Source organism: Dermacentor variabilis, chromosome 9 (genome assembly GCF_050947875.1).
Source record: "Dermacentor variabilis isolate Ectoservices chromosome 9, ASM5094787v1, whole genome shotgun sequence".
Classification (NCBI taxonomy): Eukaryota; Metazoa; Arthropoda; class Arachnida; order Ixodida; family Ixodidae; genus Dermacentor; species Dermacentor variabilis.
The window spans coordinates 68,845,929-68,870,228 of NC_134576.1; the positions used below are offsets into that span (position 1 = coordinate 68,845,929).

The window sequence follows — 24,300 nt, forward strand, 5'->3', positions numbered from 1 at the left end:
AGCTTTGCAGCAAGCAACTGGTCAAAGGTATTTTCTTTGGCTGCCTTGATGCCATGAGGGAGCATTTAAGGGCTTGTTGTCCAGTTGCCTAATCCTGAAGTCATACAATTTGACATCATCAGTTAGAGATGTTCCACATCCCCTGACATGGCCGAGAGAAGCAGTGCTGGCAAACCCTCCCAGGACTTCCCCTTACACATACACAGATAGCCAAGTAAATGGGAGGACGACCACATCAGTAGCTTAATTGGCAATGCACGGCATGCTTAATGCACAGTATGGGGGTTCGGCTCCCACCTTCAGCAAGTTGTCTTTCTATCAACTTTCACTTCCTCTTTACTTATTATTTCTACATTATGATTTCCCCTACATATTGTCCAGCTTCACTGTCTGCTTCCTTCACAACATAGTAAATAACAGAAAATTGGGTCCATCAATTTCCTTTATTCTTTGTGCCTCGTTCTCTACTGCTGCTGATAGTTTACAAAATCTCCTTCACAATCTGTCCTTGTGTGAAGAGAAATTCAATCACCGGACAACACCCTGTTTGAGAAAAGTCCAAAGTGATCGACAACTTCTTCGGTTTGGTGCTGAAAAAGATTTGAGAAAAAATACTCAGTAGTCATCCAAAACATATTTTTACACAATGCCTTAAAAAGTTTTTATTAGACAAGAGGATCATGCTAAGGGATAAAACTTATCAGAATTTTGTTATACAGATCAAGAGATTACTTTAACTGTGAGGTTTTGACATGTAACTTCACTGTGGTTTACATCGTAGGTTCTAGTTTATTTTGACCACCGGAGATTCCTTAAAGTGCGCCCAAAGCTCAAATGCAAGTGTTTTTACGTTTCACCCCCATCAAACTGTGGCTGTTAGAGCCGGGAATCAAACCACTGAGCTTGTGCTCAGCAGGGCACTATAGACACTGAGCTGCTGCAACGGATACCAAGGGATGACTGAAACAAGGCTTGCGAAATTCCACAAGGTGAAGAAAGACTCACGGGATGAAAAATTGGCATTTTCTTGATTGGCATGAGCCTAGAAACTTACACATTTGCGTACACCCACCTACCAGTATAGTGTCTTTACATTTCACATCTACGTAGTGCAGGTTCTACAATGACAAATTCCTGATTCAAGCTCAAGAATAGCGCGAAAATAAAATCCAAGAGAAGGACAGGACACAAAGCTTGATTCCTACAATGAATCTACGTCGTATTTCCATACAAGTTGCGAAGAATGTTGGTGCAAGCATGGTGCCTCAGATAACAGCGTAAGAAACAAAAATGCTAGTATACATATCAGTTTAGGAAACAAGCTGCACCGCATTCTGGCTTCAAGACAAACTTAATTTGAGAGCAAGATTGAGCCTGAGTAGAACACGTTCCTATATACTGGTTTTCATAGTTTAGATTAGGGTTTCTCAACATGTGCATTTTGAAGTGTTGCGAGCAGGCGCAGAATGTAGATGCTGTAGCCTTCTTTGGGCTTTCTAGCAGGTTCTCAAGCAAGTCGTGATTCACAATCGAGCCGAGAAATCCGTGATTAGGGAAACCGTACAGTAGACGAAGAGTGGAGGTAAACGCTGCATTGAGTGCCATAAAAATTTGCGACAGCTCACTTACTCGCACATTATGCAAAGCCCCACGAAAGATGGAAAAAAAAAAGGAAAAGTCTTCACGATCAACGTACTCAAGTAAGCGACAGCAACAAACGTTTAGAAATATTTTAAACCTTTCTGTCATAAGAGAAGAAAGTGCCGCCAAGCTGAAGACACTCACGAGCTCCATTTACAACAAATTCAGCAAACAAGAGCAACAGCACTGAAAAACTGAACAGTAAGCTGCACAAAACCACGTTATGAACCATAACAGGCACTGCAAGGTATAAGGAAATGAGTTGCTTTAGGCGTGGGCCCAAGTGTCGCTCATGATCGCAAGCTCAGGAACATTTCGGTTGTCCCAGCACAACTAACTAGCATATTTTGCTACACAATACAGTAAGGAACCATAAATTTATGTTTTAACTAAGATCAAAAGTGGAAGCAGCGCGCGCAAACTGTAGCAAAATAGTTAACTGGAACACGCCATACTTGTTTAAACGTCACAATCACGTGGTCAAAAATGTGACATCACTTCCGTGCATGGCAGTAGCGTTTTGGTATGGCATTTCGCCTCTACTACGCGTGTCACCAGTCACCGCCTTTTCTTAAAAACCCATATGGGTCTCAAGAATTTTGCTTTTCGTGTACCCTCCTTGATCTTGCGGGTTTCTACAGAACTGATTTGCCAATAATTGGGGTTAGGAGCAGGCAAATGGTCAACGACCCTGACTTTGACCACCTCGATGCCTTGGGTTAGCAAACAAGAGTTTATTGGCTACTAGCCTGCTTCTAAGGTTACATGCAATTAAAATTATTTACATTTACTAACACATGCAGGATCGTCCTAACACCGTATGCTTCCATGAACTCATGCACTGCCCAAGATCATAACACACGAAAAGCACAGTTCACGTTAGCAGGCCTTGCAAAGCATGCCAAGATGCACACCTTGAAATTTATTTGAATGGTTTGAGTGCTCCCTAATATGGTCATTTCATGGGACATTAAAGGAAAATACAAAGCAGACTACTAAGTAGTAGTGGACTATAGTACTATTTGCAAGCGTGCTAAATTCTTACGCCTCAAGTTTCTGTTCCACCTCCTTAATGGGGGCTACAAATTACACAGTGGTGCATATGTATCTTTCTCTGAACAGCGAAACACTAGAACTAAACACCTTAAACATTTAATTGAATACAGGTTCCACACAGACACATTCAGGTATTTTTTTCTTTCCTCAGACAATCAGTGATTAGAATTCATTGCCTAGTGATATAATTTGTTCACCTGACGATTTCCTTCCTATGCTGGAAAAATAGGTCTGAGTACGCATCTTAACTTATAAGTATCGCCTACAGACACTGCAATATGTTTGCAATTGGTTTGGTGTACTTTTTTTGTTGTTTGCCTTATGCTTCTGCATTTTTGTTCATTAACCTTTAAGGGCTGACTCAGGAAGGTCACACCCTCTTATTGTATTGCTCAACTACATCTTCTCGTAAACTACAATATTAACAAGTGTATAAGTTTGCCATTCATATTTTGATGCAATGTATTTTCCCATGTCCTGCAACAGCCTCGAAATGGAGGCTAGCAGTATGTATGAAATAAATAAATAGATGCGGCCTATTAAAGTAGCATTCCATAAACCTCACAGTGCTTGTTTCGTGCCAACAAGACTTAGTTTACGAGGAAATTGCGTCTGAAGGGTCCGCATACCTAGAGAGGAATTCAAATCACCTGCTCCTGAGCAGGGAGTGGCGACGTTGCATACGCCACGACTGCCCTTTGCTTTCATCGGTGAGTAAAACAGCGCCCTACAGATGGTGCTACAGTTTTCTACGAAAAATGCGTACGTGCGGCCATGGAGCAACCGACCCAAGACAGAACATTGGATTCACCACTGCAGCTGCTCTTGGTCAAGTGGCATGGACTGTTCAGACATACCACGACATCACATGAACATAAAATTCTCTGCGACTTGAAGTTTGTGCAAGTTTCGCGAGCCAGAAAAGCCAGCTCAGCACTACATAATAACTACTGAAACACAAAAGCGTGGGCGATGCTTTCAAGGGTAACCTCAATAGGTTCTTTTTTCTAAAAATCAAATAGAACTAGACAAGAAGCATCTTCTTTCATGTTATAATGCAATGCAGCAATATTTTTATTACTAGTAGATGAGTTCCAGTGACAGAATTTTAATGAGGCATCATCTGGCTAGTACTTGAATGTCTAAGGGAGTGTCTAATTGTGTCCTGCATTTACTTCAGTTTCTCAATTACAAAAGCTCTATTCGCAGTAATATTATTACAATATCATCGAGCAATGCTCAAAAGACGGGCCGCCACGAGAACGAAGACGACGTCGCAGCTCTTAGTGCGAGCGAGGGTCGGCCTGGCTGCCTGGCTCCAGTGTAGATAACCTGTAAATAGCCCCTTTCGTCTGTCTTTTCACACGTAACATTCTGGTGGAGGTGCGGGGTACTTCAGAAGCCGCCGCCTTCTCTCGTCTCGTCACTCTTCTAACCTCACCACCCATTCTCGCCCACTTTGACCCTGATGCCCCTACAGAATTGCGTACAGATGCCAGCAGTCATGGCGTAGGTACCGTCTTAGCCCAGCGTCAGCGTGGACAGGATCGCGTTATTACTTATGCGAGCCACCTCCTAGCACAATCGGAGCACAACTATTCTATTACGGAATGAGAATGCCTTGCTGTCGTCTGGGCAGTTGCGAATATCTGTCCTTACCTTTACAGTCGCCCTTTTTCCGTAGTCACTGACCATCATGCTCTCTGCTAGCTTTCATCACTAAAAGACCCTACAGGCCAGCTTGGTCGATGGGCTTTGAGGCTACAAGAATTTTCATATTCCATGGTGTACAAGTCTGGCCGCCTGCACCAAGACGCTGACTGCTTGTCGCGTTACCTGTTGACAACTTTGACTCCTCCAATATTGCCAGTGCTTCTTGTGTATTCTCTGTATCACAGCTGCTTCATTTCGCCGACGAGCAACATCATGACGGCTACATCAGAGCACTCATAGACCATTTTGAACATTCTCCAGCCGATGCTGCTCTACGCCTCTTCGTCCTCCGTAACCTTCATCTGGACGGCTCTGAGTTTCTACTTGTAATACCTAAACACCTCCGCTCCACTGTTCTAGAAGAGCTTCACGACGCACCAACGGCAGCACACCTTGCCGTATCTCGAACCTATGACCGTGTACGTCGCCGTATTTTTTGGACGGGCCTTGCCCGTTCCGTACGATGTTGTGTCCCCACTTGTGAACTTTGCCAACGACGTAAGAAGCCTTCCCAGCTCCCCACCGGTTACCTGCAGCCGCTCGACATCCCTACCAAGACCTTCCATCGTGTCGGCTTAGACCTTCTCAGCCCATTTCCGGAATCCGGAATCTACATCAGGCAACAAGTGGGCTGCAGTCGCAGCGTACTGCAAAACAGTGCAGTTTGCGGCTTTGAAGCTGGTCGGGGCACAGCATGGCATTGGCGTGTTCAATAAGAGCATCAACCTTTTAAAAGGCGGGAGCTGACGCATACGCTTTCCATTCCGCGTTGTGGTACTTGTTAAGTCGTCAGTCCTCACATCACTGGCAACTGCGCTTTCCATGCTCATATGTTGACATTTCTCATGGAATTGTCATTCTTCTGCCTGTCCGTGTAGAGGTTAAGATGTCCTCTTTGCCACATTAGGGCGAGAAAATTGTTTAATAAATCAAGATTAACATAAAATACATGTTTTCTTTAGATTGTTGCTCTGGGTGATCTAGTGCCTCACTTGAAACAATTTTTGTGTTTCCATCGCTATGAATGTTCGCACTCATGCAAAAAAAAAAGACCCATTCTGTCACGCCAAAAATGTGTGCAACAGTGTACAACATTTATCGACGTGAAAGCAAATAATTTTGCTAGTGGCTCTCATACCACGAGACAAGGGTGTATGAAAAATCATGCCAACCATTTTGCATTGTGCTGTGGGTTGGTCTATGAGATACCTCTCGGCTGTGGCAAGTTCTATGTAGACCAAACGGCCCAATGCCTAAATGACTATTTGAGGGAGCATTCAAACAATTTAAATAAACCGGATGGTGCAGCGCACATTGCAAGGCCTGCTCATGTGAGCCGTGCTTTCCAACATTGTGATCCTGGGCAGAAGTAGCAACAAAACAGCACATGAACTCGCGAAGGAATATTTTATCAGAGAGATGGTGCACATGTCAGTAGCACTTCAATTGCCTTAATTCCCCAGAAGTGCACTTGTTTAATGCCGATTTGTAGCATTACTAGACAAACTAGCACTGTCACAACATTCGCCTCTTGCATGTGCACAAAATTTGTACCCTATCTTCCATCCTTTGAATCATTAAGTCAGTTGGTAGTTCACACTTTCATGCGTCCTTCTTCTATAAATATCTTTTTGCGCACAAAAAAAAAAAAATGCGTCGCAGATTTCACCAACTTGCCCAAGACGAAGTCCTAGTCAGTTTCAAAAATTTCCTTCAGAGATTTTCTTGTTGTGATGAGAATTTCTGTCAATGCATGGCACTCTGTTCGAACAAAGGGACAGGTGGTTGACAACTTCACTGAAGATGGGAGAAAAGAAAGGTTATAGAGGCAAAGATTGTCACATTAACACCCAGATATGTTCCCTAACGCAATGCCTAAAGAGTTTTTTTTTTTGTTGGACAAAAGGATCAGGGTAAAGCTCAAGACCTATGAGCATTCTATTGCACAGACAAAAGGATTAACCAAACAAGCCCTGTGAAGTGCAGCAAGGTCAAGGAAGATTCATACAATGGAAACGGCATTTGCTTGAGAGCGGCATGCATGGACCTGCAAGCCCACACTGGTCATATTAGCATGCATTTCACATGTATAACAAAATGCAGGTTCCTGCAATGAAGCTACGTCATGTCTACAAACAAGTTGCGAGGAACATTTGCGCAAACCTGGTACCTCGCACAGCGCCATCATAAGAAGCAATACTAAATAGCAGCTTAGCAAACTAGCTGGAAGAAATTTAAGAAAATTTCTCGGTCTTCAAGACAGCCGAACTTTACAACAAAATTGAACCAAGGTAGAGCTATGAGTGGCTGGGCCACCTTTTGCAATATTTGTCTTCATAGTTTACATTCAGGTTGCTCAACATGTGCCTTTTGAACTGTAACGAGCAGGTGCACAAGCAAGTCGCGATTCGCTAGCCACCAAAATCCGAGGTAAACAGGGAAACAGCATGAAGATGCAAGACAAGAAACAGTAGAGGTAAGTGCGACATTGCCGTAAAAAAATTGCAACAGCACTTACTCGGGCAATATATGCAACAGCAATCCTACGAAGGATGAAGAAGAAACTTTAATAGAGAATGGTCCGGCAGTTTTTGTCAGGTGGCGGCTCGAAGTCCTTGAACTCGAGCGGCACCTTCGGCTTGCCGGATGGCCCAGAGCTGCGGTCTGCCAACTCTGAACTTTTGAGAGTCGTCTCCCAGCGGCGGCAACGCCGATGGAGAAGGTCCCCGGCGGCCCTCGAAGCCGGGGCGGCGCCGGGAAGAAGCGAGCTCGAGGCTTCCCGCACTCTGGCTGCAGCGACAAGAGTTTAGAACGCGTTTAAACGTTTTTACCATAAGAGAAAAAAGTTCTGCCATACTGAAAGCCAACATGTGCCCCATTCACAACAGCAAATTCAACAAACAAGAGCACTGAAAAACGTAACAGGAGCTACATAAGACCACACTACCAACCATAAACGCGCTGCAAGGCATAAGGAAACGAGCTGCTCCAGCGTTGCGTCCAAGTGTCGCTCGTGAACGCAAGTTCGAACACCATCCGATTCTTCCAGCGCAACTAGAACAACATTCTAGCACACAATACAGTAAGAAACCGTAAAATTGTGTCTTAGCTAAGCTGAAAAGCTGAAGCAGCTCCAGCAGCGCGCGCAAAACTATAAACCGGAACACGTCATACTTGTTTAAACAACGTCATCATAACTGTGACGTCACTTCCGTGCGTGGCAGCAGCGTTTTAGTATGGCATTTCGCTACTACCACGTGCGTGTCAGCAGCTTACGCCTTTCAGTGAGCGCTGACAGCAAAACCTATGAGGAGCGCGCCACGTGATCCCTCATACTACGCCAGCGAGGCGCTTCCGATAGATGGCGACTCCGTAACTCCTAGCCGCCAATATGGACACTCCAGGCGCATTCCTGTCGTCGCCGTCGCCCTCATGTTTCGTATAAAGTCCAAGGGTGATAACATCGTGACCGCGCGCCGCATGCTGTATGTGCGAGTGAAAGCGTAGGGGGGGGGGTTGAATGGCTGAGCCGACGACGGTGGCTCAGTTGTGTGTGCGCAAAGGAGAAAAGCGGGGAGCAAGCGCGCCGCCTTCCGTCGCGCGCGATACATCGGGAGAAGTGGATGGAATTGGGGCGGAATCTAGGATCCTGTGAATCTGTGATCGTGCAACATGTTTATTTGCCTTGTTTCACGCATTATATACAGCGACTTTTTCTTAGATACGTAGATTTATTGGAGACTTATACGTATATTTAGATAACTTGTTGCGAGGTTTCGTGTATACGTGCAGTGAACTTTTGTTTCCAGTCACACTTTTTGCCCTTTATCAAGCTGTATCTTCGCATTTCTAATGCACGAGTGCGAGTCGCAATAATGGTTCGGTTCATTATCTGCAAGGCATGCGTGTAGCAGAGTGGCATCTCTCATTTACAAAAGTGGTACGCGTGAGTGAGGATAAATGTTCTTTAATGCCCTCATGCACTGGGTTGAACATGGTTTCCTGACATAATGGACACCCCAAAAGCTGAACGGCGTGGTGGCGCGAAGGTTTTGACAGATAAGGGTGTTTTCCAAAAAGAAATTAATTGCCGTATGGCTGCCGTGTACGTTGAACATTGCATTTCATTGGCCACTGTAAAGCGTGGGAGAAAACGGTTCAAAGAAGAATGGGAAAGTTGCAAACACATTCCAAGACCGGGCCAAAGCCATCGTGCAATCACATCCCGCACAGTTTCAAAGGTTGGTGAGCTGATGAGACGAGAATGGAGGACAAGCATCGATGAACTGGCAGAGCGCGTGAAAATCAGTCACGGCTCGGTTCACGCCATAATTCATGAGCACCTCGGTTATCGGCTCTTGTGTGCGCAATTGATGCCCAAGATTTTGATCCACCGCCAGAAGACGGAGAAGTTTGGCGCTGCTCTGACTAATCTGATCCGGTATCACAATGAGGATGACGATTTCTTGTTTGCTATTGTGATCGGGGACGAACCATGGTGGCACTACTACAGTGGAAACATTCGAATTTACCACGGCCATAGAACGCAAAGGCCGTCATTTTCGCCGGAAAGGTGTTGTTGGCTTTATTTTTTATCGTCATGGGCCATTACTGATAGAATTTGCTCAATCTTGAGAGACTATCAATTGTTTCCGATATTGTGAAACGCCGGAACCACTGCGTGTCGCAATCAAGAACAAACTACGTGGAAAATTGACCAATTGGGTCATCTTGTCCCACGATAATGCCCGTCCCCATGTCGCTGATGTGGTTAATCCAAAACTGGCAAAGTTCAAGTGGGAAACCCTGCAACAGCCGTCATACAGCTCAGACCTGTCCCCTTGCGACTTCCACATTTTGGGGCAACCGAAAAACAGCTCAACGGAACTAGATTCGTGCCGGACGATGACGTGAAAGAGTCAGTTACAGAATTTTTGAAGCAGCAACCTAAGGAGTTTCATGAGACGGGAATCACACGACTCGTTAGTCAATAGGACAAATGTCTAAATGCTCATGGAAACTACTTTCAAATAAAGCACCCCATTTCTCATATATTCGCATTGGCTCACTTTAATTTGACTCGCCCTCGTATGTTTTGCAGAACTGCTTTTTATACGTGCTCTCTGTTGAGACTATAGTTTCGGTGCAATTACTCACGATTCACGACCGGTGACAGCTGCTCCTGCGTAATACATTGGAACAAATGACAGCGTCGTGGAGATTTTTCACTGGCCATTGCATATGTACAAAAATGTAAACATGGTCCTTGAATGACTAAGTTTCACTAACATATTTGTCCTCAACTTGTTCGTTTCATGGCGTTTTCATTTTTCATATCAGCGGTATGCGCTGCTTTCCTGGTTTCGAACTGATATAGTTCTAAAGTTCATGTGATATTTTCTTTACTTATTAAATAGACAAAAACATGGAAGCATTGATATCAGTTACCTTGGGCACAATTTTTGGCACGCACGAGAATGTTCTTTTATGAAAAAATACACATTTTACTTGTTTGGACAGCGTGTAGCGTTCAAGAATTCGTTTACAGCATTTTTGACAATGGTTAATGCAGTTATTATTCATGTATTTGATCCCTCGACAAATTGTTTAAGAGGAAGCTTTAGCTGGGGCCCAATCCAACGCGGCCTATTCAAATACATGTAAAACGTAGAAACGTTTTTCTGAGATAATCCTGCTAATCGCTTTTAATGAAATTAGTTGCATTTGAGAGAGAAGGTAAATTATAGTGTCTGTTGGAAACGGAATTTTGATTTATGGCCTGAATTTTGTATAAATATTTTGAAAAATTAGAAATTAAAAAAAAAATAGAAGCACGACGTTTACAAAATAATAGCTATGTACCAAGAACAGATATCTTGGTTCTGTAATCGGCAACTATTAGAAAAGTCAAAGCGGACAAATTTGGTGTGTCAATTTGTATCTTGCGCGAATTGGTTACGTTGTGTACAAGGGTTCTGCAAAAGTCATATTTCCATAATACAATTTTTTTTTATTCATGTTTAACATATGTATTTTCTTCTGCTGTAGATGTATTATTAGATGCAATTCACAGAATTGTGCTCTCATTTTTCATTGTTGAGTTACTGAGTTTTAAACTTGATAGTTCCGTTTTTTGAAAATTTGCGATTTTGGCCATTTTTAATTAATGGCGTTTTTCACTGGTCGATCTGGAGCGGCCGCCGAAATCCTCGAGCGAGCGCTCAGGTTTCACAAATCCGAATCGGCCAGTGGAGCGCAAGAACGCTCCGCGGCGGATCACACAGGAAGTCTGCGTACACGTCGCACGAACCGGTTCCGAAAACCATGCCCTACTTCCGTTCTGTACGTTTCCACGGCAACCAAACTCGCCGTTCCCCGTGTGTAATTTGACCGTGGCAGTCGCATAGTCCGTCATTTCCATGTCGCGCCCGCAAGGATTGTGCATGGACAACGTGCACAGAAGTCTTCGTACAGCACCTGCGTCACTTCGTAATCGCTGTCGTCCGGGCTCTCATCGCTCGCGAGCGCTACAGCAGCACCGAACGCAGCCATTTTGCGAAGCAACACAATGTTGTGCGTACCAAGCGGGTACCGATTTCGCTTGAAGACGGAAGTGACGCGAGCTATTTCCGCCCGAATCCGCGCCTCGGCGGCGGAGCAAGTGAGAGCGATCCGGCGCGGAGCGAGTTGATCCGAAACGACCAGTGGAACGCGCGAACCCGCTACAGATCGACCAGTGAAATTCGGATTCGTTGCCGCGGAGCAAGAAATACTGCTCCGAATCGACCAGTGAAAAACGCCATAAGAATTGACCGCCTAAATGAAAAATTCGAAACCAACAGTCACTAGAATTTAAGTTTTTCTTTTAAATTCAACAAACATTGTCAAATTTGGTGCAGTTGTTGCGAGAAAAACGGATTACCGTTCTACATGTATGTAAATAGCAGCAGCCGAGCTAAAGCAGCTTCCTCTAGGGGGCCGACCTGCAACATGAGCCCCCCCCGAACGAAATTTCTGGCTACGCCACTGCTAGATGGTGCAACAGATCGAGCATCTTGAGCACTGTGTGCAGCAGAGTGATAAACTATGGCACCGCAGTCTAAACGTGGTTCTACAAGGGTCTTGTGCAGGTTTGAACATGAGGCAGTTCTGGTCATTACCCCATGTTGTATGCAACAGAAGCTTCAATAAGTTATTGCCTTCGGGCTTTTATATGTTAAGTATTTAATATGAGGAACGAATGTAATTTTGGAGTCTAGAACGATGCCAAGAAATTTGTGTGTTGTTCTTACAGATGGTGTACTTCTGGAGAGCTCAATAGGGTCAGGTACAATTCCTATCCCCTTATTTGTGAAAAGTACACATGCACTATTCTGCGAGTTCAACCGAAAAGACCTGGACCGGGCCTGGTCAACCCTTACATGAAAGGTGCGGTTCGAAAGGTAGTTTTCGATTGCATTTAGCATGCTGCCAAGGGCACCCCTGGTGGAAATATCTCTGAGAACTCTGAAATGCCATGTCATGTCGTAAGCTTTTGCAAAACCAAAAAACATGGTGGAAGAAGTTTATGTGTATGAATGCATCTCTAATGTATGCCTGAATGCAGACAAGGTGTTTTGTTGTTGCCCTCCCTTTACAGAAGCCGCACTGGAGAGGATCTAGTGCTTTGTTGCTTTCTAGAAGATAGATTAGGTGCCAGTTTTCATTTTTCCAAGAAGCTAGGACAGACAAATTGTCAAGGCTATTGGTCTGTACTGGCTAAGGAAGGCTCCTTAATAGCTTCTTTCCAGGATGGAATGTACCCAGTCACCCATATAGCATTGAAAATAGAGCGGAGTCTTTTCCGTGTTACAGAGTGTAGGCACGGAATCATTTCATACACGATACATTCGCCACTTGGTTCCGAGCTGTTGCAACAATTGAGAGAAGTCTTAAGTTCTGTGTGGGCGCATTATGGGCGGTTGCAAGCCTAATTTTGTGCACAGTTGCGTTCAAGAGGCTGTCGCTCTGTGCATTCTTTAAACCTCAAGAAAGTTTCCGTGCCGTGTGATGCACTAGACATGTATTCGAAGTGTTCAATCAGAAAATCTCCCTGCTCTTCCAGGCTGTCGCGTTGGGAATTTGGTAAGGGTAGGGAATGGGGCTGCCAGCCGGTTTACTTCACTTACCCTGTCCCACACTTACGTCTCATGAGTGTATGAATTTATACTACAGATGTACCTCTCCCAATTCTCCTACTTAAAGGACAGCCTGTTGGGCTAGTTGATGGTATCATGTACACTTCAGCATAAACCACGCACAGACGTAGGCAGATAGGTCAGGACACAGCAATGTGTCCCGTCCGTCTACGTCTGTGTGTGGTTTGCGCTGAAGTGTGCGTTGCCTACTTAGCAGGTCAGTCTGTTCTTCACTTCACTGCAGGAAAGCTCTGAACAGCCACGCAGTAGAACAATTCCCATAACCAAGATGGCAGCACCTGCGAATTTATATAGTTTCAGAAAGCCAACCATTCTTTTGTGCTTGTGTGATTAGTCAGAACGGTGCTTCTGCTGACCAAAGCTCAATTATGATCACTCACCTGAGGCTATGCGAACGGTTTTGCTTTCCTAACTGTGATAAAATCCCACCCCTCCTAGAAAGCACAAGTAATTATGGCTGGTACCTCCCCCACTCCCCCCGCTCTCCCGTTCCCTCTGTCCAGCTACAATGAACTTCTCAATGCATTGGATAATGAGCCGTAGCCAAGCCGAAGCATCCCAAACACGCTGTCTTCATGCCATTTTGCATGTCATGCATGTGGCATTGGAAGCACCTGAAATAATGCCAAAATGCAAGCGCATATTTACTGAATGGCTTCAAAAAGCGTGTCCCTTCACATCAACAAAACTTTGAATAAATTAGAAAGCAGCACAATTAGAGAAGACAGTTGGGCTTGTTGGTGCTCATTACACACTTGAGACATCATTAAATAGCATGGAAAAGACAACGGACGACAGCAAGAAAATTAATTAAATTATGGGGTTTTATGTGCCAAAACCACCTTCTGATTATGAGGCATGCCGTAGTGGAGGACTCCGGAAATTTTGACCACCTGGAGTTCTTTAACATGCACCTAAACCCAACCCAAGCACACGGGTGTTTTCGCATTTCACCATTGAAATGCGGCTGCCGTGGCTGGGATTCGATCCCGCGACCTCGTGCTGGGCAGCCCAACACCATAGCCACTGAGCAACCACGGCGGGTGACAGCAAGAAAAACACGGGCCAGAACAATAGTCTCGTGTACTTGAAATGAATTCTTATTCTCATTTCTACCTTCGACCCCCCCCCCCCCCCCTGCTCTTGTCTCGCTTCTGTGTCCGAGGAATTTGGCCACATTAGCTATAACCCTCCCGAAACCCATGCCGCAGTGAACATGTTAAGGGAATCCAAACATGACGAGATTTCCCAAATAATCAATCGCTTTACATAAATTGAGACAGCAAATTTGCAGGCTTATACAGCCTGCAAACCTGCTTATTTAACAAACAGAAACTACTGCGCATAAATGACCTCCTTCGTGCATTTGATAAGAACGAGGGGAGTCTGCACAACAGCCCCTATTTTCAGTTTTCCTGCAGCAAAATAATTCAGAAGAGCTTACGCATGCAACAGTCTTTCTTCCTATGGACTGAAAAATCTGTTGCCATTACTTTTGTTGCCCCCACTTTGCCGTAGCCTTCACAGTGCAAGGCATTGAAGGAGCGGTAGCAGTGCGAACAGGATCAGGCAGGAAAAGGCAATCTTTGACTGCCAATAATTCTGTTTTTGCTGAATTCATTGAAGTACCTTTAAGTATTTCTGAAGTAGATTATTTAATGTCAAATGCATTTCTTGGCTTCGATAAAAAGTGTTCCAGTGAGCAAGTTTTAGTTGTCAAGAGTAATTCAGTTTAGCAAGAGCATGCTTGACCTACGACACAAGAATCAAGGTCAAGAACAGCATCACGAAAGCGTGTGCCTTGCGCGAGTCCACGGTGATTTGGAATGCGTACCATGTTTTTTCGTGCATTGGCGAGCATCCCGAAGGCAGGATAACAAGCGGCCAGAGAAGTGTGCTGGAAAATATGGTGCCCAATAATATGCCGGTAAATGTAAAACAAGAAAGATTACAACCCCCCCCCCCCCCCAAAGAAAACCCTGTTGACGCGTCTCTTTTTAATGTTGGCCACCAAAGCGACAGAATAATCTAGCCTGATCCATGCACAGAGGTGCAAGATTATTTTGTACTGTAACTTGAATAAAAAGCATTTCCTGGAGAGAGAGAGAGAGTAAACTTTAATGACGACCAGCAGTTCAGTCGGCTGGGCCTAGGCCTCCCACGATGGGACGTCGAGGTCTTGCCTCTTCGCCGCTTCGTAGGCCTGCTGGGTCGCCCAGAGTTGGTCGTCGAGATGGGAGCTGCGCAGGGCGGCGTGCCATCTCGACGAGAGGGTCACGGGATTAAGGTCTTGGTATTGATCTTTGCACTCCCATAGCATGTGAGGGAGTGTTGCCGATTCAGTTCTACAGACCTTGCACGTCTGGCTCGGGTAGATGTCGGGGTATATAGTGTGATAGCGTGTGAGGGAGGGGTATGTATTCGTCTGTAACAGGCGAAGGGTGGTTGCCTGTGCCCTGTTTAACTTGCGGTGAGGGGTGGGGAAGGTTCTTCTTGCGAGGTAAAATGACTTTACAAGGTCGTTGTATCTTGTAAGGCGGTCGCGTCCTGCGGGTGCACCTGCACCGTCTCCGGCACGGTTGACTAGTCCTCGTGCTACGGAGTGTGTAACCTCGTTGAGGTTGGTGAGGTGCGGGTGGACAACGCCGGCGTGTGCTGGGATCCAGACGAGGGTGACTTGATTTTCAGGCGAATGCGGGGCTTGTCGTAAGATACGGAGTGATTGATGAGAAATACGACCTTTGATGTAGTTGTTGACTGCTGCGCGAGAATCACTCAGTATGGTGTGACAGGCTGGGTCAAGAGTGGCCAGGGCGATGGCCACTTCCTCGGCCGTCTCGGCATTTTTGGTAATAATGCTGGCAGCATGTCGGAGCAAGCCGCCTACTGTGGTAACCGCCGCAAAGCGCCGTCCATCTTGGTACTCAGCTGCGTCGACGAAGGTGACGCCCGCGGTGTTGGCGTAAGCTTTGATGAGGGAAGTAGCTCGTGCCTTCCTGCGTTCTTTGTTGTAGTCTGGGTGCATGTTTTTCGGAATAGGGTCGGCGTGTATCCATTGCTGAATGTCGCGTGGTATTGGGTGTTTGTCTCCATGTTGACGGTGGTAGGTGATATTAAGCTTGTTTAGAATGCTGCGGCCCGTTTCCATGAGAGTAAGCCGCTCTAGTTGAGATCGACGTTGGGCCTCGATTAACTCGTCCAGCGTGTTGTGGATACCTAATTGAAGTAGAAGTTCCGTGCTGGTGTGGTTGGGTAGTCCTAAGGCCTGCTTATAGGCTCCTCTAATGATGATGTCCAGTTTAGTCTTTTCAGCTTTGTACCAGTTGAGAAAGGGTGCAACATAAGTAATGTGACAGACGATAAAAGATTGGACAAGGCGGATGAGGCTTTCTTCCTTCATACCCCCTCGCCGGTTGGTCACTCGTTTCAGGAGTCTGGATGTATTGGCGGTCTGTCGAAGGATCTTTGAGATAGCCGTAGAGTTAGCTCCGTTGGCTTCTATGGTCATACCAAGAACGCGGATGCAAGGGACCACGGGTATAGGTCTTCCATCCCTCAGGTTGAGCTCTATTTCCTCGTATTGGCGTTTAGTCGTGGAGCCCCACGGGGGGCGTCCACGGAGTGTGGGGCGGTATAGGAGAAGCTCCGACTTTTCAGGGGAACAGCGGAGTCCCGTGCCTTCAAGATAATTTTCTACGACGTCAATGGCGTCTTGTAGGGCAGTTTCGATTTGGCCGTCACTGCCCTTTGCAGCCCAGATTGTAATGTCGTCGGCGTATATGGTGTGTTCAATGCCGTCGAGTTTTTGTAGTTCTTGTGCTAATCCGAGCATAACCAGATTAAACAGTATTGGGGAAATGACAGAGTCTTGCGGTGTGCCCGTGCTGCCGAGGGAGAGTTCCTCCGATCGAATGTCTCCGACCGACAGGAAGGCCTTCCGATTGGATAGAAAGTCTCTTACGTAGTTGTAAGTGCGTTCTCCAAGGTTGAGCAAGGAGATGCGCTCGAGGATGGTGGAGTGCCTTATATTATCGAAGGCGCGCTCGAGGTCGAGGCCCAAGATCGCCTTCGTGTGACGGGATTTTCCATCTAGGATTTGATGCTGAAGTTGGAGCATAGCGTCATGGGTGGAAAGATGCTGTCTAAAGCCAATTATCGAGTGGGGGTAAGCACATGTGTCTTCGAGGTGAGTGTTTACACGGGTTAGGAGTGCGTGCTCCATGACCTTGCCTACACATGAAGTTAGCGATATGGGCCGGAGATTGGCGAGGCTAGATGGCTTACCGGGTTTGGGGATGAGAATTACTTTGGCCGTTTTCCATGTCGGGGGAATGGATCCCTGGCGCCAGCAGTTGTTGATGTATTCGGTGAGTTGTTGCACCGAGGGGTCATCTAGATTTCTTAGTGTTTTATTCGTAACACCATCTGGGCCTGGCGCCGAACGGCTGTTCAGCTTATGTAGGGCAGCATGAATCTCTGCCACGCTGAAATCTTCATCAAGTTCAGGGTTGGAGGTCCCTGTGTATGGGCCGTGAGGTTGAGTGGGCCCAGATGGGACGTACTTTTGACATAAGGTATTCTTAACGTGGTCCTGGCCATGCGTCTTGCTTTCTGTGAATAAAAGCTTGGTGAGGCGATCTTGTTGATATGAGTGGGTGGCGGTGCTATCAATCAAATGTTTGAGGATTTTCCACGAGCGGGGGTGGTGGAGTTGCCCGTCTAGAGAGTGACAGAGCTCTGTCCATTGTTGTTGACTTAGAACGCGGCAGTGAGCTTCAATTTCCTTGTTGAGAAGTGCGACCTTCCGTCTGAGTCTTCTATTGAGCCGTTGCCCCTTCCATCTAGAGAGGATGGATGATTTGGCCTCGATAAGGTGGGCGAGTCTACTGTCCATGCGCTCAGTCGCGGCGTCTGTTGTGATAATGCGGGTGGCCGATTTAGTATCAGACAGTAGATCGCATGACCATGATTCTATGTCGGTAATGGGAGTGTCCGTCGTTGCTGTTACACAGCGTTTACGGAACGCATCCCAGTCCGTCCAAGTAAAGTCCCTTGTTCTTCTCATAACGGCTGGTAGGTGTGGGAGAGTAATTTCGATGATAGAGTGATCACTCCCGAGGTCGTGTTGGGTGTTGCGCCAATGGGCGTTGTCTGCGTTTTTGGTGAAAGTGAGATCTGGCGTCGTGTCTCGTTCAGTAGAAGTGCCAAGGCGAGTGGGGAAGGCTGGGTCAGTAATGAGTGTAAGCCCGATATCATGGGAGTCTTGCCATAAGTTACGACCTGCAGCAGAGCTGTGTCTGTAACCCCATCCTGTGTGCGGGAGATTGAAGTCACCTCCGATGATAAGGGGGCTGCTGCCTGCGATGTTAAGGGCCTTTTTGAAGAGGGTTAGAAATCGGCTATGGCGTTGAGATGGAGTATTGTAGATATTGAGGATAAATATTCCTTCCTTTCATTTTCTGTGCGGGATGAGCTCAATGAAGAGCTGTTTGGTGCGCCGATCGTTGAGATCGTGTTCGATTGCGGTAATTCTTTTTCGAACGAGTGTGGAGACTCCGTGTGGAGCGTTGTTCGCAGTGAAAGAGTGATATCCTGGAAGGCTGACCGGAGTATTGTGCGTTTCCTGGAGCAAGATTACGTCGGGTTGACATGCAGTAGTACGGAGGTGTTGACGGAGAACGGGTTGTTTATGGAGGTAGCCTCGGCAGTTCCACTGCCACAATGTTGTGTCAGTTTTAGTGTGGGCCATGATGAAGGATAGGGGATGCCACAGCTGGCAGGGTGGCGGCGACGGTTCCTGTGGTGTCCATGGCTACGGTTTGAGCGGTGGAAGCGGTGTGTGTGAAAATGGTTTGAATATTAGCTTCCATCGCGGTGACTCTGTGCATAAGGGCGATTAGAGAATTCTGTAAAGTTTCCACCGTGCTTTGGAGTGTTACGAGCATATCCTTGACCTCGGAGCGTACTTGGCCCTGAGCTCCTTCTTGGAGGGCTCGCTTTTTTGGGGCTGGTCTTGAGAGTTCTTCGGTTTGGCTGTTGGTAGCGGGTTCTGGGGTGTTAGGTGCGGGTTGGGTTTTGGGTTGTTTGAGGCTGTGAACCTCCTGGGTAAGCTTTTGGATTAAATCACGCATAACTGCGTTTTCTTTCTTAAGGTGTTCGATGTCTGTGTTGTCTGTGTTGGGTTTAGGCAGTGGGGGGGATTTTACGTGACCCTCTCGCGAGACACCCGTCAGGGCCTCTGTGAAGCTCACCTTTTCTGAGGTATATCTGGCTCCTGGAGTCGACGTGGATCTTGATCTGGACCGGCCTTGGTCCGACCTCGGTCTGGAGAGGGAGCGGGACCGGGACCGGTGCTTGGTCTCCATGGACGGGAAATCTTCTGATTGAAGGGCTGAATGCTGTGCTACTCGGCGTTCTCCGAGGCGTCTTCGTATAACGTACGGCGTTTTGTATCTGGCAGTACAAGCTTTGTCCGCTGTGGGGTGGGGTCCACCACACAACATGCACTTGGGTGTACACTGATGATCTTGATCTGGGTTGCGAGCTCCGCAGCCCCGGCAGATCTTGTTATTAGGGAACGGGCAAACGTCCATGCGGTGCCCGAGACGGCCGCAGTGGTAACAGATATCGATCTGCTTGCGGTACAGGGAGCATGGGATTAGTGTTGCGCCATACCGAACCATGTATGGTACGTCAGGTCCGTCGAAGGCAATGACGATGGTCGTGGTGGAACCGATTCGCTTTGCTGCCAGGGCTAGAGGATTACGGTCATTTATGATGTTAGCATCGACTTGTCTGGCGTCATCGGTGAGAGGGATGCCTCTGATGACCCCTTTGGTGGTATTATCTGGGGCGGCTTCGTATGCGCTGACCTCGTGGGTTACCCTGTTGACTTGGATGGACTTGACTCTTACGTACCGGTCCGCATTTTGCGGACCGGTACGGTTATTATTTAATTTATTTATGCTTGTACCGCGACTTGAGATGTGGTTGCGCTTTCGCACTGTTCTCGGCCACTGAAGTTCCACCACTGACAGGCAGAAAGATTTCCTGACACCAAAATTTGAAAACGGCTCTTTTTAAAAACAGCAAATATTAGAGATTACAGGCAGCAGGACGCTGTTGAAATAAAAGTCCACGATGTGTGTGCATTCCCGTGTGAAAAAAAGATAGCATGTAACATTATTGCACACCCTGTGAAGAGCTTAAAAATGTTTTTGTTACCATGCACACAAGGCACAACTAGACAAAGAGAAAGTGTTTTGTTCGCTGGAATAAGAGGAATGGAATGGAAAGAACCGCTCCGCTACTCTGCTGAAGACTGAAGATTGAACTGACGTCTTCATATTAGTCAGATTTCACTAAAGTGAATATACTATAGGATGGTGAAATCTCACATGAATTACCTCTTGTTTCAACAGGGTTCCCCCTGCTTAAGTGCGTCTTCTACAGAGAATATTCGTAAATCACAACATGACATAAACACGAGACAGGATTGCTGGTTATCGCTAACTTTTCAAATTACAATGTGCAGAAAAGGAATGGTCGATGTAGAGAAAAATGCCGACAAGACGATAAAATAGGGTCTTCTATGAGTGCACCTATACTGCTTAAATTCTTGACAACTTGAAAAAAAACTGCTTAGCTCCAAAATAACAATGCACCTATGTACTTATTGGTGGGCGCATACAGGTATTTTCTATGACTGAGACTACAGTAGACTACGGCGCTCAGCGGCGCAATACGCAGCAGCAGCCCATGCCATAAGGGCTAGGATGCAGCTGCCTATCGGTCGTATCAGACGCCGTATTGGACGCCAAAACATACTGTGTGTCTCCTACTAAATTGTTGCACACAAGGTGTCCAATCCGGTGTTACGGCACGGCAAGATGCCTTGGCTCCACTTGCCGTTCCAGTGTGTAGGACGCCGTGTCACAGCCAAAATTGTACCATGTGTAGCCCAGTTTCAAGTTGTGGCCGCTAAAAAAAAAGTCACTCAAACTTATACCCTGCATAATTAAAGCACTCGCTGATTTTCAGCTATCTTTGTGCTGAATGGTCTCATATTTTACTGAGACGATTGCCATTGTGTGACCTATGCACCACACTTGTCTGTTGGCAATGCCAAAATATGACGAAGGGCCATTTCACTCACAATGATGTTCGTTTAAGTAGCAGTACAATTTGAGGACATCAGTAAGTCCAAATGAGAGGTCTACATTCAAAATTGATCATCACTATTTTATTGCAAACATGAGTATTTTATACACACAGTACAGGTAAGATCGAGTCCAACTTATTGTGCCTTCACATGAAGGGATATCACATGAACACAGCTGTAATCTAAGCAATGTTACTCCAACATGTGTCCCTGCCACTTGTTCAGTGATGCTCGAACATCCTGCTATGTTACTTGGCAGCTCAACATATAAGAACATATCGCAACACTTGTGCATCCTGATGCACAAGACAGTCGTTCACCGGAATAAACAGATTTAGATTTGCAATTCAGACGGCCCTTAATACATAGAGCAAACTAACCCAGCAAGTCACCTACAAAGTGGCGTCTGGGTGCTGTGTTTTCATATGAGTGTTCAGGTGACCACACTGCACAAAGGACATGCAGCAGATTTTGCAGTGGTATGGGCGCTCCCCTGTGTGGGTACGTAGGTGTTGCTTCCGGTGGCTTTCCACTGTAAAGGTCTGAGGGCACAAATGGCATTGAAATGGTCGCTCACCCGTGTGGGTGCGTAGGTGTAGCTTGAGGCTGTAGTCACGTGCAAAAGTTTTATGGCAGAAATGGCACTCAAAGGGACGGCCGCCTGTGTGGATGCGTAGGTGTTGCTTAATGTTATCCTTGCGCGAGAACCTCTGAGGGCATGAAGGGCATTGAAATGGCTTCTCGCCTGTGTGGGAGCGTAGGTGTACCATGAGTCTGTCCTTTCGCCAGAAGCTCTGAGGGCAGAAATCACATTGAAATGTACGCTCGTCTTTATGGATTTCGACGTGTTTTTCCAGATCAAACAGTGTTTCTGCTTCGTAATAACAGAGAGTACAGCGGCAGAGGAGTCCCTGTTGTGACCTGCCACCATCTTCGGTAGTTGTCTGAAAGGTAGAGTCCCTTGAACCTGCACAGAGAAACAAAATTGCCTTAAGCCAAATCAAAGAACACAGATGCTTGTGCTAATAATTTAGTGAAGTGAGAGCGAATGGGAGTCAAGCCCTTGCACATGCTGCCAATTCAGCCAATTAACAAAGCAAACTTCTCATAATATTATCAGTTTTTTCTGCCAAGTTGTCAGGGTGCAAAAAAGAACTTTCATGACATTCTTGATAGAAATCATGTCAAAACAATACATATGCACAAGTGCTGGAAACAATATATGTTATTGTTAGCTATTTAGCTTACGTTCTTTCTGTGCGTCACACTTTCTGCAGATACATTTGTGCACAGTATTTGCATGGGTATTTGCATGGGTGGACATGTCGACAGTCACACTAAATTTTGTGCGGTTCATCACAACCTAAGCGTCGGTAATGACAGCAGTTAAAGGGACCCTCAAACGATTTTGACGATTTTGCTACAAACGTACTGAGTCGTTAGAGTAGGTCCTTCATTATCATTAACTGACACATCTAAGTGCTCCGCGTAAAGTGCATAATTTATTATAAGGTTTTAAAAATGCACATCGCTGCCGATCGCAGCACACTGCTCAGCGGAATTTTAAGCTGCCCCTACCCATATGACGGAAATCACCCATATGACGTCAGTGGGGGCAAGCTATCAGATTGGCTGACCAGTGTGCGTGATCGATAATTTTTTCAACTTTATGGTAAACAAATGATGTTCGTAATAGCTGGAATGTTAGTTAATTTGTTTTTTTAAAAAGAAAGTAACATAAAGAGAATGCACAAGAACAATTTTTCAGTACATTTAAGCACTTCCGGCACACAGCAAGTGTAGTCTGCTTGTGTTACAACGTGCTCCGTCTTTGACGAGAGCTCCGCAGTCAGTGTCGGTTTGTCTTTTCGCGAGCGATGATCCGACTTTGTTGTGTTGTGGACTGCAAACATAGCGACTGGCAATATGTCAAGCTGCAACATCATGTCCCTCTGCAAGCCAGTAGACGAGCGGACTGGCTGCAGCGCATCGGACTGCCGCTATCCGATCGGCACCAGGATTTGCGGGATTGCAGCCATCACTTTACACCGGAAGATTACTAGTGCAAAAGCATTTCGCGAGTCCCGTAAGGTAAATGCAAGCGCAAGGGGACAGGGCCTGGTCGCGTTTCCTTGCATGTCATTTCAGGGAATGATCAGAAGCGCAAATGTGAATGGTCTGCACGGTGCAACCACCTGGTGGCATAGAGCTCAACAACACACAGTAGAAGTAACAAAATGTATTCTTCTTTGCTGCTGGTGTAAATTTCTCGCAGGAGTGTCATCATTAACATGTTTTTGTAAATGTTTAAAATGTTTTACACTTGGTCAGAGCGATATTAGCTCTTTCTTTGGCTGGTTAAGCTCTGCGCAAACGGGTGGCTGGACAGTGGAGACCGATCAGGCAGCTCACGTACGTCTACGCTAAGGTTTCTTTATCAGCTTGAGCTTATGCCTCCACTGTTCCGTCGAAATGTTCAGCTAGTGTGTGATTACCGGAATACCAGACACGTTCGGCGCTACGACAGAATGCTCACAACGCACGCTACTTCGATAGCTCTCGCATGGGGTCGACGGCCAAGCGGCTACCGGAGAGGTTTCGCGCGGGCGGGCTCCAAAACAACAGGAAGTGGACGATGTGACGTCGCATCGTGACGCAGAACCAGTGAAGGTGGAGCTTAGCCCCATCGCTTGGCGAATTAGTTGAGGAAAAGCATGGCTAGGGAGGAGGGTAACTTGTAATCGCTTGTGGCTCCATTAATACGTATTGCTTCACTTAAATTGTGGTGCGAATGTTCCACTGAAGCTGTACCCTACGCGTCTACAAAAGTTGACCGAACGGTTTTAGGGGCCCTTTAAGTGAAGGTGCCATCATTAACACAGTAGGTGCATGGAGCATCTGGCTTTTCGAGTGAAATGCCAAAATACCGACTCTGCTGGAAAAGCAAATTCTCATTACACACACTTGTATTTGCTTGTTTATTCTAATTGTTTGCATTACATTTTGTTGTTAATTGTTGCAGATTATCCAAGCAAGCTATGCGTGCACAGATTCTTCCGTCTCCATTTTCTCTCCCCCTGTTCCTGAACCAACATATAGTAGTTGTTTCCCTTTCCCAAAACCCTTTCAGCGCTGCATCATATATGATGCAGCGGCACTATCTACAGAGCAGTTATTCAGCGCCAGCCAATGTATCATTCATGCTGCTGCCCTGGTCATAGCAGATTAGCCCATTTACAACAGTATGAGTCATTTAATGTGTCATTGTTTATTGTGTTAAAGGGTCCCTGAAACGGCTCGGACAAATTTTGTAGACGCATAGAGTACAGCTACAGTAAATCATTCGCGCATCACAGTTTGTGTGAAGCGTCTCATATTAAGAGAGCTTAATATGAGATTAAGAATTAACATATCAAGAAATTAACAATGGTGAACCATGGCTTGCAAAAGGAAAGATCGATGCCAACACTGACTGCAGAGCTCTCGTCAACACGAAGCATGTTTCAACGCAAGCAGACAACGCTTGCTGTG

At 46.2% G+C, this 24,300-nt stretch overlaps 2 protein-coding genes across 14 annotated transcripts in view; both read right to left on the reverse strand.

Moving 5' to 3' along the window:
• Positions 1 to 429: 429 nt before the first annotated feature.
• On the reverse strand, positions 430 to 7,594 carry LOC142592784 (uncharacterized). 3 transcript variants are annotated; one of them, XM_075704456.1, is made up of 4 exons: positions 7,362 to 7,594; positions 6,929 to 7,200; positions 6,088 to 6,207; positions 430 to 590 (listed from the first exon to the last, which is right to left on the reverse strand). In XM_075704456.1, the coding sequence occupies exons 1-3, from the start codon at positions 7,380 to 7,382 to the stop codon at positions 6,111 to 6,113; spliced, it is 390 nt and encodes a 129-aa protein (XP_075560571.1). In that variant the 5' UTR covers positions 7,383 to 7,594; the 3' UTR covers positions 430 to 590; positions 6,088 to 6,110. The 3 variants fall into 3 exon arrangements, with proteins under 3 accessions (XP_075560571.1, XP_075560570.1, XP_075560569.1); XM_075704455.1 differs by having other exon boundaries at positions 6,084 to 6,207; XM_075704454.1 differs by lacking the exon at positions 6,088 to 6,207 and having other exon boundaries at positions 7,362 to 7,588.
• Positions 7,595 to 20,828: 13,234 nt separating this feature from the next.
• The window catches only part of LOC142592785 (uncharacterized), a 29,450-nt gene continuing 25,978 nt past the window's right edge, over positions 20,829 to 24,300 (reverse strand). For 3 of the 11 annotated variants that reach the window (XR_012830808.1, XM_075704461.1, XM_075704459.1), the window contains one exon: positions 21,598 to 21,736. Coding sequence is in view for 4 of the 11 variants with exons in the window: in XM_075704461.1 (XP_075560576.1) it covers positions 21,628 to 21,736 (109 nt within the window). In the remaining 7 variants the exon portion in view is untranslated. Of the gene's footprint in view, positions 21,737 to 24,300 lie in introns of all 11 variants that reach the window. The other 8 variants (XR_012830803.1, XR_012830806.1, XR_012830805.1 and 5 more) reach the window with 5 other exon arrangements.

What these genes read in the sequence shown, in the direction of transcription:
- LOC142592784 (XM_075704454.1), bottom strand. Translation starts at nt 7,382, where the DNA reads ATGCCTTGCAGCGCGTTTATG. An exon ending in TGCCTTGCAGCGCGTTTATG is followed by an intron (nt 7,201 to 7,361) that starts GTTGGTAGTGTG and finishes TTGTCGCTGCAG; the next exon opens with CCAGAGTGCGGGAAGCCTCG. An exon ending in CTGTTGCATATATTGCCCGA is followed by an intron (nt 591 to 6,928) that starts GTAAGTGCTGTT and finishes AATCTTTTTCAG; the next exon opens with CACCAAACCGAAGAAGTTGT.